Source organism: Phycodurus eques, chromosome 1, assembly GCF_024500275.1.
Source record: "Phycodurus eques isolate BA_2022a chromosome 1, UOR_Pequ_1.1, whole genome shotgun sequence".
In the NCBI taxonomy this organism is placed as follows: domain Eukaryota; kingdom Metazoa; phylum Chordata; class Actinopteri; order Syngnathiformes; family Syngnathidae; genus Phycodurus; species Phycodurus eques.
Window position 1 is genome coordinate 51,502,880 of NC_084525.1, and position 15,168 is coordinate 51,518,047.

The window sequence follows — 15,168 nt, forward strand, 5'->3', positions numbered from 1 at the left end:
ATTCCCAAAACTTTACAACAACAAAAATTACAAAACTGAAACGTTTTAAACATTTACCTCATCCTTCCACATTTCTCGACCAATTTAAACCATTCAAACTTCAAATGTTCAGATCATTCACCACATATGCACAGAGCTATTGAATAACATTCCCAAAATTCCCATATTTCAACAATAAAATTCTCGAATTAGATTTCTTACATCATTTCCTCCATTTCAAACCATTCCAACTTCAAGTCACACCTTCTACATTTCACCAGTTCAATAAATTCCACAGCATTTCAAATCAGCATTCCCTCTTCAGGATTCACCCGAAATTTCTGCAGAAATTGCGTTCTCTAGTTTCGTGTGGATTTGGGCCAAATGTTATCCCCGCTTGTTGACTACCCCCTGCAGCGGCCCTGGCGGACATCACAGAGATGATGCTGCAGCTGCAAGGCGCCATGATGAAGATGGAGAACTTTCAGAAGCTTCTTGAGCTGAAGAAAGATCTGAATGGCATCGACAATCTGGCCATCCCCGGCAGGGTAAGACGCTTTGGTTAATAGGAGATAAATGTCCTCTATTGTCCTCTATAATCGCGCGTGCTTGTGTTGGACGAACAGGAGTTCATCAGACTTGGATGCCTCAGCAAACTCTCGGGCAAAGGCCTCCAGCAGAGAATGTTCTTCCTGGTAAAAAAACAATAATAATAATCAAAGATGCTTTAAAGTTTGCTATAGTATGTGGTGGGAAAAAATTAATAATAATAATTATTTTTTTAATTGTTTTTCGTTTTTCTCCTTAGTTTAGCGATTCCTTGGTGTACACTAGTCGGGGGATGACCCCATCCAACCAGTTCAAAGTCCATGGCCAGCTACCCCTCTTTGGCATGACGGTATTCCACTCTGTTGCTGAAAATACATCGAAATTGACTTTTATTTGACAATAAAGGCTTTTGTTTTAATTTTTGGCAACATTCTGGTATTGGATTTCTCACGTGTATGTGCAGATTACCGAAAGTGAAGAGGAGTGGGGAGTCCCTCATTCTTTCACCCTGTTTGGACAACGACAGTCAGTGGTGGTGGCGGCCAGGTACTCTCTGCAATACTCATTTGGACTTTTCTGTTTAATTTTGTGGACAAACCATGGGGATTATTTTGAAAGGGAAAAGGGAGTTTGGATTTGAATTAGTACAATGTCTTTCCTGACACCAGTCCTCTAATTTATCTGACACACCTCATATTTAAATTCACTGAATTAAAAAAGATCCCTGACTGGCTTAACTGTAATTGAGTTCAATTAAGACTCTTTGACGTCCTCATTTTTGCAAGTTGTGCAGCCGAGATGGAGCGGTGGGTAGAAGATATCAGGATGGCCATTGACCTCGCCGAGCAGAGCAACGGCCTTCACATGGATCTGGTCTCCACCAGCCCTTCCGATAAGAGTAACCCTGCCTATTTTCTGTTTCTTTTGCCTGTTTTCGGGGGGGGAAATTTACAATATCATAAATTCAAATAAAAATCTGCGACATTGTGGGGCTGCGAAAGATGAACCACAATATAGCGGAGGTTCACTGTACAATGATGCTCTTAGATACGCACATTGAAACGTATGGATATGCCATTAATCCGTTCTAGCTTCCCTTAAAAAAAAGAAATAAATTGTAGTGCTTTGTAATAAGGAAAATAGCACTCTATAATATTGTACTTTATAAAAACATATAGTAATAACATAAATAAGTAGAATGTAAAGAATTAAAACAGGTTGTGCAATCCAAGATGGCGCCTACCAGTGTGGTTGCCTCGGTAACGCGCTCTTTAGTATTGTCTTTGTTTTTGTGTTTTTCGTCCGTCTTTGGAGACCTTCCACGACTCACTTACACAAGGGGAGACCTGCTAACCATCAAGGAGGCTACTCCGGACTTTCTGTCACCAACTTTCGAAAATCCGCTCAGTTTGTTCCCCGAGTTACTCACCGGAGCGGCGTCTGCGGTTTTCGGCGCATGGATGCGGAAGCGGCGCCACAGAGGAAAACGAGCCGGCATTCAGGTGAAACTCCGCAAGAGAGGACACAGATTGGCGTTCCCGTCGATCCACCTCGCGAATGTACGCTCCCTACCCAACAAAATGGACGAGCTTCATCTTCTGTTAAAGACCAGTAAAGACTTCGGACGTTCCGCGGCCATGTGCTTCACGGAGACCTGGCTTTGCGACGCTGTACCCGATGGCGCCGTCACGCTTCCCGGCTTCAACATTCATCGAGCGGACCGCGACATGGAATCATCGGGGAAAACGAAGGGCGGCGGGATATCCCTCCATATAAACGAAAAATGGTGTACGGACGTCACGGTGCTCAGCACACACTGTAGCCCGCATCTGGAGTCGCTGTTTTTGAACTGTAAACCATTTTACTCGCCACGTGAGTTTGCATCGTTTATACTGGCTGGAGTCTATATTACACCGCAAGCTAACACGAACGCCGCATTGCTAACACTCGCCGAACAAGTCAACGAAATTGAAAAAAAACACCCGGACTCACCCCTCATTATTCTCGGGGACTTTAACAAAGCTAAACTCAACCACGAACTCCCTAAATACAAGCAGCACATCGACTGTCCTACCAGGGAAAATAATACTTTAGACCACTGCTACACTACGGTAAAAAACGCATACCGTGCTATACCTCGTGCAGCCCTGGGCTCGTCTGATCACTGCTTAATTCACTTAATACCGACGTACAAGCAATAACTTAAATGTGTGAAGCCAACAGTGAAAACAGTCAAAAAGTGGACCAATGAAGCCAAGATGGAACTTCAAAGCTGTTTAGACTGCACAGACTGGAGTGTCTTTGAAAATTCAGCTGGCAGCCTGGATGAATATACGGACACTGTCACATCCTATATCAGTTTCTGTGAAGAGGTTTGTGTACCAACAAAATCATTTCGGACATTCAACAACAACAAGCCGTGGTTCACTGCTAAACTTAAGCAGCTTCGCCAAGCTAAGGAAGATGCATATCAGAGCGGGGACAGGGCCCTGTATAATCGAGCTAGAAACCAGCTTACTAAAGAAATTAACATTGCAAAGAGGATCTATGCAGCAAAGTTGGAAAAACAGTTTAGCGCGAACGACTCAAAAACAGTCTGGCGTGCATTCCAATCGCTGACCAATTACAAGCGACGATCCCCCCAAGCTGAGAACAATAGCACACTAGCCAACGACTTGAATACCTTCTATTGCAGATTTGAAAAGGACAGTTTCACTCCACACACCCACCCGGCCGCACCCGCGACCACAACCGCACCTCTGACTTCTGCGTTAATCATCCATGAACAGGATGTGACACGCATCTTCAAACAACAGAAGATTAACAAAGCGGCAGGACCGGACCATGTGTCCCCATCCTGCCTCAAAGTCTGCGCGGACCAGCTCGCTCCAGTCTTCACTCAGATCTTTAACAGATCTTTGGAAATATGTGAAGTTCCATCCTGTTTCAAACGCTCCACCATCATTCCAGTCCCCAAGAAACCTGCAATCTCTGGTCTGAATGACTACAGGCCTGTCGCTTTGACATCTGTGGTCATGAAGTCCTTTGAACGTCTCGTGCTGGACCACCTCAAGAGTGTCACAAGTCCCCTGCTGGACCCCCTGCAGTTTGCCTACCAAGCGAACAGGTCTGCGGATGATGCAGTCAACATGGGACTGCACTTCATCCTAGAACACCTCGACAGTGCAGGGACCTACGCGAGGATCCTGTTCGTGGACTTCAGCTCAGCGTTCGACACCATCATCCCTGAACTCCTTTCAACCAAGCTTCTCCAGCTCAGCGTCTCACCTGCCACCTGCCAGTGGATTTACAGCTTTCTGACGGGCAGGACACAGCAGGTCAGGCTGGGGGAGGCCACCTCATCCACACGCAGCATCAGCACTGGGGCGCCCCAAGGTTGTGTCCTCTCTCCGCTGCTCTTCTCTCTCTACACGAACGACTGCACCTCAGCGAACCCGACTGTCAAGCTCCTGAAGTTTGCAGATGACACCACTGTCATCGGCCTCATCAAGGACGGTGACGAGCCTGCATATCGACAGGAAGCGGAGCGGCTGGAGCTGTGGTGCGGCCGACACAACCTGGAGCTGAACACGCTCAAGACGGTAGAGATGATCGTGGACTTCGGGAGGCATCCTTCGCCACAGCTGCCCCTCACGTTGTCCAGCTGCCTTGTGTCAACCGTCGAGACCTTCAAGTTCCTGGGAATTACAATCTCTCAGGACCTGAAGTGGGCGACCAACATCAACTCCGTCCTCAAAAAGGCCCAGCAGAGGATGTACTTCCTGCGGCTTCTGAGAAAGCACGGCCTGCCACCGTAGCTGCTGAGACAGTTCTACACAGCGGTCATCGAATCAGTCCTGTGTTCTTCCATCACAGTCTGGTTTGGTGCTGCTACAAAAAAGGACAAACTCCAACTGCAACGGACAATCAAAACTGCTGAAAGGATTGTCGGTACCCCCCTACCCACCATTGAGGACTTGCACGCTGCCAGAACTAAGACAAGGGCGTGCAAAATCCTCTCGGACCGTCTGCACCCCGGTCACCAGCTCTTCCAGCTCCTTCCCTCAGGTAGGCGCTACCGATCAACGCAAACTAGATCTAGTAGACATTCCAACAGCTTCTTCCCTCTTGCGATCAACTTCTTAAACACCTAACCTATAATTCCATTACAACAAGCTGGAAATTTTTTGACTTGAGTTCGTTGCCACATTTCTGTGGGGCCAATTACGTATTACTCGTGCACTCACTGTAGTTGTCTCGCCATGCTGCACTATTTGCATATTCTGGCCACTCATGCCAGAGTAGCATCTGCTCCATTTGCACACTGATTGAGGAGTATCTGTAACATTTGCACAACCAACATTGTCCCAGATGATCGCACTACTGGTCACTTTAAACCGGATACACTCCTTGAAGTCTCAGCGCCCTTTGCACAATGGTCATTCCACCGGACTATTGCAATATTAGTCGTTCGAACTGCTCTAAGTGCTAGAGGACTCTGCATCTTTTTGCACAATTGTTTTTTGTCAATGTCTTTATGTCCCCAAAGTGTTCTGTAAATTGACTGTCTGTTGTACTAGAGCGGCTCCAACTACCGGAGACAAATTCCTTGTGTGTTTTGGACATACTTGGCAAATAAAGATGATTCTGATTCTGATAATTATTTGTGAATCCTTTTGGTGTGTGCAACTTGGCCACCAGGGGCAGTATAATGCAGTCATGTAGACACAAAGAAGAGTTTCACAACTACGAAACTAATCGTATCTTGAAAAACCTGCGAGTTGGGTCACTCGTATTTCAAGGCAGTACTGAATACTAATTCGTATTCATTGTAATCCCAGTAATGTTTGCCCTCTCTGTTGCTCCCCAGAGCTGCTGGAGGAAGGTGGAGCCGAGCATGAGTCCGAGGAGGAGCTTTGTGGCTCGCGCTCGTCTCTGGAGCGCCAAGCTCAGCGTGGTAACACCACAGTGCACGTGTGTTGGCATCGCAACACAAGCGTTTCCATGGTGGACTTCAGTATTGCTGTGGAGGTACTCACTTTTTCCTGCCGACTTCCTACGACACTACTGCTACACTATCGCATGCATTTCATATCACACCAGTCGTTCTCAAATTGAGGGTCCCCTTGTCTTTTATGTGCATCTTTTCAAGAAATATTATGCAAAACGTACTGCAAATGCATGGAATTTTTTTTTCATTTTCTGATCCTTCTTAATCTTCATCTGTCATTACTGCTGGCCTTTTGCTTCCAGAATCAGCTCTCAGGGAACTTGCTGAGAAAGTTCAAGAACAGTAATGGCTGGCAGAAACTCTGGGTGGTCTTCACCAACTTCAGCCTCTTTTTCTACAAATCACACCAGGTATGAGAAATGAAAAGGACAAGTCACAATTAATTCTGTTGCTGAATAAAGTAGCTACCTGTGGGACATGTAATAGAGAGATGGGACTCGAGTCACATAACTTGACTTAACTTGAAAATGACAATTTTAAGAATTCTGACATTTTTGGCTCAAATTTATGAAGGACATCACTTTGACTTGTATACATCAGACTTAGACTTAAACTAGATGACTTGACTAGTCTTGCCTGTTTACATTTTAAAATCTGCATTTTTAAGTTAGTGTGCCAGTTGTTTTTTTCCCGAAAGGAAACTTAACTTTTTATTTCGTTTTGGCCAACTTGACAACCCACCAGTATGCTATGATGCGGCGTGGAGGCCACTTGATGAAGCAACTATCGTGGAGAAAGCGCCAAAGATTATTTTTCATTTCAATTGTTATGCTTTGGGTAAAGCTGGGGAAAACAGAATGGCAACATGCCAGGTTTGCAACTCAAAGATTCATGAAGACATACAACTACGACATCCATCAGGATAAAACCCACTAAGAGGGGTGAGCTATGTTAACCTCAGTTTAGAACACCAATACCCAGTCAAACATTAACTAAGCTTCATGCCGGTTATGCGTTTAACTGATAAAACAATAAAGTAAAAGATAATACGGAGCTTGTTTCAGGACCATAAAAAAAACAAAAAACAAAAAAGTATGATTGTGAACCAAAGACGTTAACTAAAGACATGTAAACTAGTCAAACATTAACTAAGTTTCATGTCAGTTATGTGTTTAATTGAGAAGCCAGAGAGTGGTTTTGTAAGCAGTAAAAACTATGTGATTGTACAGCTAACAAATTCAAGTACTGTATGCATACTGAGTGCAAAGTGGCGAATGTGTGACATTGTATGACTCGGCTCAACTTGCTTCAAACTTGGAAGGTTAACGCTTTATTTTTTCTACAACAATAACAAATACTTGAGACTTGTAACTTGCACATAAGTGTAATAACACTGAATGTAAGTGACAACTGAGGTGTCCCCGACAGGATGACTACCCTCTGGCCAGCCTTCCTTTGCTAGGCTACTCCGTCACCATCCCATCCGAGTCGGAGAACATCCACAAGGACTATGTCTTCAAACTTCACTTCAAGTCCCACGTCTACTACTTCAGATCGGAGAGCGAGTACACGTTTGAACGGTAAACAGTTGCTTACTGATACATCTAAATACACATACATGTATTCTACTCCCCAAAAATGTTTGTGATATTTTGCTTGGGGGGGGGGGGAATTTCAGAACCCAAAATACACTATAACCTTTGCAGGTGAACTTAATTTGACCTTTTAAGTTTTGAATGCACATGTCAAACTGTTTGTTTCAGTACTTTTTGCACAAGTGCTCTTTACTAACAAACAGCTGAATGGAAAAATTCAGAACAGATGTTTGAGCCACGAATCAACCAATAAATATCCTGGTTCAATTAGAATGGACATATACATGTTTAGGTTCATCCAGAAATTTCACCTGAATGGCAAATATCCCAAACCTTTCGTGAGTAGTGTACTTACAACACACGGCAAAATCAAAACGCATGCCGTGTTGTGTGGCAGATAAGCAATTATCTTAATGTGTTTTATCCAGTTGGATGGAGGTGATCCGCAGTGCCACCTGCTCCGTCAGCCGATCCCTGCCAGGCGCCAGGAAAGACCTTTATTGATGAGAAACTTCCCTGGGTAAAGATCTGGACTCTATGCTGCATTCAAGCCATAAAGACTTAAAATACACACCAAATCATGCCACTTTGCACTAATAAATATCTGCAATTAATTCTCTTCACTTCCACTTTCCAGACACACACATACACTTGGGAATTTCTTCACCGCCACCATTCACTTTCTGCACAGCTTGCTTATATCCATGAAATTTTACAGTTTCTCTCTTTCTGGCAATGGTTTTGTTCACCCGCGCAGACTCCCATCACAAACCCAACTGAACCATTTGACATTTACCACAAGTGTTTGCTGTCCGAAATCATTTTATGCACACATTAAAGATTAAAATGTACAAAATGTGGGTGCATGAGGATTTTTCACCAGGAATGGTTTCATTTTGTATGACAATCTAATATACAATAATGCAGTGCCATTTTCAAATGCAACACGTCTTCCTCCCTAGTTTTGCAGCAACCCTTTGTACAGTACTTCGAAACACTGTGAAATGATCTGCTTTGCTTGAATCTTTATTTCTTTTCCACATTTTTGTCTCTCATTTTTATGGATAAACTTCCAAAGGATTTTTCTTCGACAAACCCGACATTTTTCTATTCTTAATAAAGATGGCAACAATCTGTTTGTATTCAAGAGACATGACACAAGTGTTTTGTGTTTAGAACCACACAGTACAGAAAATAAGCATTTAGAGCATACTACAATATCAATTCTGTTAAGCCAGTGGGGTAGCATAAGGGTACAGTAATATTCAGTTGCACTAATGCATGAGTGTCAGTTGTTTTCCACGTGGGCCACAATGCAATTATGGTTACCCTCAGAGGCCCATTTATGACTAAAACCATATAAATTTGTGTATATTATTACATACCCATAATTTCCTCGCTTTGAATAATTTAGAAAACATAATGGCTTGCCTAGCTAACACCAGCTCTCTCTCCGAGCAACCGAAAAGTCAATTACTTAGCCGCTTCCTCAACGATCATGTTCACTATGTTTATATTTGCCATCGTGTCTACTTTTGAATCAATTGACCTGCTGAAATGTGTTTTGGGGATTATATTTTAAAGCTGTATGAAGCCACCCAACTCTTATTAATCTTTCCCACACTCCTATTAACGTCTACCATACGCTTATAAAACACTCTCTATACTCTTAAACACCTTCTAAACACTTGAACATAAAGTAATGCACAGTCGTCCTTTACACCATGTACAACCCCAACTCCAATAAAGTTGGGACGTTGTGTTAAACATAAATAAAAACAGAATACAATGATTTGCAAATCATGTTCAACCTATATTTAATTGAATACACTACAAAGACAAGATATTTAATGTTCAAACTGATCAACTTTATTGTTTTTAGCAGATAATCATTAACTTAGAATTTTATGGCTGCAACACGTTCCAAAAAAGCTGGGACAGGTGGCAAAAAAGACTGCGAAAGTTGAGGAATTCTCATCAAACATCTGTTTGGAACATCCCACAGGTGAACAGGCGAATTGGGAACAGGTGGGTGCCATGATTGGGTAGAAAAGGCGCTTCCCTGAATTGCTCAGTCATTCACAAGCAATGATGGGGCGAGGTTCACCTCTTTGTGAACAAGTGCGGGAGAAAATAGTCGAACAGTTTAGACAATGTTCCTCAACGTAGAATTGCAAGGAATTTATGGATTTCATCATCTACGGTCCATCATAACATCAAAAGGTTCAGAGAATCTGGAGAAATCACTGCATGTAAGCGGCAAGGCCGAAAACCAACATTGAATGCCCGTGACCTTCAATTCCCAGGCAGCACTGCATCAAAAACCGACATCAATGTGTAAAGGATATCACCACATGGGCTCAGGAACAATTCAGAAAAAACAGTGTCAGTAAATACAGTTTGGCGCTACATCCGTGAGTGCAACTTGAAACTCTACGATGCAAAGCAAAAGCCATTTATCAACAACACCCAAAAACGCCGCCGGTTTCTTTGGGCCTGAGCTCATCTAAGATGGACTGATATAAAGTACAAAAGTGTTCTGTGGTCCGACGAGTCCACATTTCAAATTGTTTTTGGAAATTGTGGACGTCGTGTCCTCTGGGCCAAAGAGGAAAAGAACCCTCCGGACTGTTATGGGTGCAAAGTACAAAAGCGAGCATATGTGATGGTATGGGGCTGTGTTAGTGCCAATGGCATCGGTAACTTACACATCTGTGAAGGCACCATTAATGCTGAAAGGTACATACAGGTTTTGGAGAAACATATGCTGCCATCCAAGCAACATCTTTTTCATGGACGCCCCTGCTTATTTCAGCAAGACAATGCCAAACCACATTCTGCACGTGTTACAACAGCGTGGCTTCGTAGTAAAAGAGTGCTGGTACTAAACTGGCCTGCCTGCAGTCCAGACCTTTCTCCCATTGAAAATGTGTGACGCATTATGAAGCGTAAAATACGACAACGGAGACCCCGGACTGTTGAACAGCTGAAGCTGTACATCAAACAAGAATGGGAAAGAATTCCACTGACAAAGCTTCAACAATTAGTGTCCTCAGTTCCCAAACATTTATTGAATGTTGTTAAAAGAAAAGGTGATGTAACACAGTGGTAAACATGACCCTGTCCCAGCTTTTTTGGAAGGTGTTGCAGCCATATGTTAATGATTATTTGTTAAAAACAATAAAGTTTATCAGTTGGAACATTAAATATATTGTCTTTATAGTGTATTCAATTAAATATAGGTTGAACATGATTTTCAAATCATTGTATTCTGTTTTTATTTGTTTAACACAACGTCCCAACTGCATTGGAATTGGGGTTGTACGTTTTATTCCTTGTAATATGTTTTGACAATTTTTTTTGTTGTTTAAGGCTACAAAGCATATTTCTAAACAAAAAAAATTCAGCATACTTTCAAAATCCTGTGATATGGCCAATTATGCAAGATATGAATTCAAAAAGAAATCTCCAATGCACTGAATCCGCAATAGGTGAACGGCGATATAGCAATGGAACACTGTATAGACTTTATTTTTAAGTTTTATGTTGCGCTGAGAGATTTTTTTATTATTTAAATATGAGCGGAAGATGCAGGAGATTGGCAGATGTAAAAGGATGACACGCTGTGGCGACCTCTAACTGGACAAGCCGAAAGGAGAAGATGATGTGTCTTTGCTCAATAAAACATTGGGAAACACTGTGGCGGAAAATGATCCACATTCACTTAATTGCTCCAAGAATTATGGAAGATTTCTGCAAGGATATCGTCTTTGTGCTCAACTAAACAGGCCCAAATTTCACAACGATTAAATTTGTGAGTAAATAAAACAAAATCATATTTTTTATTTTTGTTATTATTTATTTTGGAGGAGGCGGCACATTGGCCGACTGGTTAGAGCCTCACAGTTCTGAGGACCGGGGTTCTATCCCCGGCCCAGCCTGTGTGGAGTTTGCATGTTCTCCCCGTGCCTGCGTGGGTTTTCTCCGGGCACTCGGGTTTCCTCCCACATCCCAAAAACATGCATGGTAGGTTAATTGATGACTCTAAATTGCCCGTAGGTGTGAATCTGAGTGTGAATGGTTGTTTATTTGTATGTGCCCTGCGATAGGTTGGCAACCAGTTCAGGGTTTTCCCCGCCTACTGCCCGATGATAGCTGGGATAGGCTGCAGCACGCCCGCGACCCTAGTAAGGAGAAGTGGCTCGGAAAATGGATGGATGTTTTGGGGGAGGGGTTTTCCTAATGCAAAATATGCACCTTGGATCAATCAACTAAGATTGGGGAACACTGCAATAGAACACCAGCTCGCAGCACAACGGGACAAAAGGCTTCCGTATCATTTCCGTATGTACTCGAGGCCGTGATGACCGCGGGAGTCGTAACTCTCGTAATGAGGCAGCGAGGGCCAGTCCGGCTGGTACGTGGTTGTGCTGTACACAAAGGCCTCAGTGACGCCGCCCACCGCGGATCTCTCCTCGTGGTCGGCCTGCCCCAGCCACTCCTCCACCGTAAGCATTACCAGAGTTCGCTGATACGTGGCGGGGATGTCTTCGAGGACATCCAGGAAATTCAGCAAGCGCTCGTCCACTCTGTAGAGCTCGCCGTGAACCCTCTGACCCTGGCCTGGTAGGTTGAGGAGGAAAGGGATGTTGTACTCGCCAGCGATCACTAGGGGGAACTTCTCAGTGGTGACAGCAGTGGCAAGCACCTGCGCAGCTCCAATGCTCTTGTCCAACATGCAGCAGTGGTTCGGCTGCCCCCTCTTTAGAGTTCCGTAGACGAAGAGTCGAGCCATGATTCAGATGGGTGACTTCTTAAATGACGGAATATTACACAGACACTAAAATTATTCATCGTTACTGTGGGTATTCATTGTATTTTCTATTGGGGTCTATGTTTTAGGCAACGGTAGCAAAAACTCACACTGTACCAAATAGAAAAACAAATGGTAAAGCAGAAGTACTGATTCAACTCTTGTACTTAGTTTTTTTAAAAGTAGACTGAAATATACAAAAGTAAAAATTCTGTTTTACTATAAATTATATACAATGGCTGTTTTGATAACTTGGCACAGCAAAACAAAATAAAATAATTAAAAAAAAAAAAGCTAGCTATTAAAACAATGTGTTCCCATAGCTTTGCAAACATTGTGAACTAACCAACAAAAAAATGCTAAATTAGCTAAAGTAATGACTGAAAAAATATACACTTCCTGTATGTTTATTTGTTTTTTTTAGATTAGCTCCAGATTATTGTGTTTTTAACAGCAGATGTGGGTGGTTTTTCACAGCAAATCATTCTTGGAGCAGACAACTTCAAACTATTATCTTCCGAAAAGGCCATGCATAGGGAATATCTTACTTCTCCAAATCTGTTGTGTGATTGTCCTTCATCCCTAAGTGAAAATGTAAAAATTAGGCTCAAAGTGGAAAACATTATTTTACAGAACTGCCAACCCTCTTGGGCATGAAGTTCACCAGCTTTCCACAGGTTGCCAATGGAATCCTCTTCCACCGCTACATGGACATTTTCACTTAGGGGTGTTCTCGCATTTGTTGTCAGCAGGCTGTGTTGAGGCTTTTTTCTTAGGATAAATTATCAGTATATTTAGACCGTTTTCAAGCTGTACACGGACTACATGTTAGCAAATGATTTATTGATTTTTGTGCCATAAAAAATGCAGAAATATTAAAGTTGTACTCACTTTTCTTTGGAGGATACGATTTGTGAGTGTACTGGCTCGATTACTGATGTTATTTGTGTTTGTGATAACTTAATGAATATTTTGGGTTTTCCTTTCATTTACAAATATTTATTTGACTATTTAAAAATAATGTTCTGTATTGATAGCACACGATACAGCACTGATACATTTATAACGACAAAAAAAAGTAAACTTCGGAAAATCGGTTGAGAATTGAGCAAGTTACGACTTAATTTCAATGCCCATGAATTGCGTTTGATGGGAATGTCGACCTCCCCAACATGGCACGTCGGCACAGCAAAAATAAATAAATAAATAAAAAGCTAGCTAGGCACGTCGGTTAGCCGAGGTGCTATAGCACGCTGCCATATGTACTTTTCATATCTATGCTAAAACAGCATTTTCCTTATTGCAAGTGTGCAAGACCGCGAAACGTAGCTTTTTTTCTACACTTCGGACACGGAAAAGTACTTCACCTGAAATGAAGGGAAAATAAATTCCTACCACCTGAGTCTTGTCGACGCAGACCAGAATTTAAAGAACTATGACCCAGTTGGAACCTCAATTGGGCGCACGTGACGGTCAATCCAGGTCACGTCGCGTCGAGGCTCTAATCATAGAAATATATTCATAAATAATGCATTGAGCATAATACATACGTCAACTTCGCCGCCATATTGTATGTGTCAAAGTTGAGCCATTAGAAGATGTCTCATTTAGCCAACTCAAAAAGTATAAATTATGGTTAGCTCTTGATGCAATATCTTTTTCCCATATACATGTGTTTTTAAAAGATGAATTCATTTATTGGAATTTAAATTTTTTTACTAATATCACTCATACAGCTCAGATTTGATTTAATATAAACACACGTGTGTTAACTGTGAAAGTCATACTGTATACTTGGTATATTTAACATATATTAGCAAGTGAACAAAAACCTTTACAAAATAAAGTATTTTATATTTACTTATAAACTTCCCCAAATCTTTTCCTGGTTTTAATTTAATTCATAATATAAAGTAAAGGCACAAAAACACTTAAAGGTAATTAGAATTCATTCAGATTCCAAAATTTAATGATACATCAACCTTGATTAGTAAAAAAGTATCAGTATGTCCATTGGCGCGGTATTAAGATTGTATCAGTACCTATACCAAATGTTCCCATATTGCTCACCATCCATCCATCCATTTTCTGAGCTGCTTCTCCTCACTAGGGTCACGGGCATGCTGGAGCCTATCCCAGCTATCATCGGGCAGGAGGCGGGGTAGCCTGAACTGGTAGCCAGCCAATCGTAGGGCACATACAAACAAACAACCATTTGCACTCACATTCACACCTACGGCCAAATTAGAGTTGTCAATTAACCTACCATGCATGTTTTTGGGATGTGGGAGGAAACCGGAGAAAACCCACGGGGAGAACATGCAAACTCCACACAGGTGGGGCCGGGGATTGAACCCAGGTCCTCAGAACTGTGATGCAGACGCTCTAACCAGTCAGTCACCGTGCCGCCATATTGCACACTACTAATTTAAAATACTGACATTGACATATCAGAGTGTATCAGAGACTGGCGGACCCCGGTCCGGGTCCAGACCCAGAAGAAGTCCCATATGGACCCACACCAACAGCCAAAAAAAGAAGGGCTATGATTCGAAACCTACGGGGCGCTTCATTTTAAGCGGCGCAGCTATGCAGCAGCTATGCAGCATTTTAAGCGGCGCCTGCTGTGGGGTTCTTTCCCTGCTTGGTTTGGGGGGGGTGGGCCGGGGTTGGTGCTGCGGGTCTGGGTGGGATGGCCCTCTTGGTTGTCCGGCCTAATGGGCCCGACCTGCAGGAGCCATGCCTCTTAATAACTTACTTAGCACACACTCACACCATTCACTGTATATATTTCTCACTAATCACATCTGGGCACATACACATATCAAAGGGTTCCTGGGGGACTGGTATGGGATCGGGAGAGTGTGGGTGTCGGATTGGGTTTCAGTACGTCTGGGGCCTGGCAATGGGTCCCTGCGGCCCCCACTGGGTGGCCGGGCGTCAGGGCGCCTCGGGGGGGCCGGCGGACCGCCCTGGGTCCCTCAGTGTGGGACGTGTTCCGTCCACCTGCTCTCGGGTGGACCCCTGGGCTTAACCCCCCCCCCCCCTCAATTGATTGGGTGGGGTCCTCACCCGCCGCGGTGCAGCCACAGCAATTACAGGACACTTCTGTCAGTCTTTGTGCATGTAAAACGGTGTCAATTCACTTACATGTATCCGCAGGCACACACCCCTTACTGCAACAAATAACTCATGAATATGCAAATCGCTTGTGTATCCCCTCACTTATACTCTCATCCTTTACACTTTTATAATTTACATAATTAATGTAAATTATAAAA

At 43.1% G+C, this 15,168-nt stretch overlaps 2 protein-coding genes across 4 annotated transcripts in view; one reads left to right on the top strand and one right to left on the bottom strand.

The window, feature by feature from the left end:
• LOC133413834 (FERM, ARHGEF and pleckstrin domain-containing protein 1-like) overlaps window positions 1–8,221 on the top strand; it is a 59,426-nt gene extending 51,205 nt beyond the window's left edge. For both annotated transcript variants that reach the window (XM_061698685.1, XM_061698693.1), the window contains exons 20-28: window positions 397–527; window positions 606–674; window positions 788–877; window positions 992–1,074; window positions 1,314–1,426; window positions 5,399–5,559; window positions 5,782–5,889; window positions 6,908–7,059; window positions 7,503–8,221. In XM_061698685.1, the coding sequence (XP_061554669.1) occupies window positions 397–527; window positions 606–674; window positions 788–877; window positions 992–1,074; window positions 1,314–1,426; window positions 5,399–5,559; window positions 5,782–5,889; window positions 6,908–7,059; window positions 7,503–7,578 (983 nt within the window). In that variant the 3' untranslated portion in view covers window positions 7,579–8,221. The remainder of the gene's footprint in view (window positions 1–396; window positions 528–605; window positions 675–787; window positions 878–991; window positions 1,075–1,313; window positions 1,427–5,398; window positions 5,560–5,781; window positions 5,890–6,907; window positions 7,060–7,502) is intronic.
• Window positions 7,964–13,354, bottom strand: LOC133413844 (gamma-glutamylaminecyclotransferase-like). Of its 2 annotated transcripts, none has more exons than XM_061698714.1 (2): window positions 13,255–13,354; window positions 7,964–11,884 (listed from the first exon to the last, which is right to left on the bottom strand). In XM_061698714.1, exon 2 carries the CDS (start codon window positions 11,867–11,869, stop codon window positions 11,411–11,413), a length of 459 nt encoding a protein of 152 aa, XP_061554698.1. In that variant the 5' UTR covers window positions 11,870–11,884; window positions 13,255–13,354; the 3' UTR covers window positions 7,964–11,410. The 2 variants fall into 2 exon arrangements, with proteins under 2 accessions (XP_061554698.1, XP_061554690.1); XM_061698706.1 differs by having other exon boundaries at window positions 7,964–11,887.
• Window positions 13,355–15,168: the final 1,814 nt, after the last annotated feature.

Coding starts and splice junctions, on each gene's coding strand:
- LOC133413844 (XM_061698714.1), bottom strand. CDS start 11,869: ATGGCTCGACTCTTCGTCTACGGAACTCTAAAGAGGGGGCAGCCGAAC.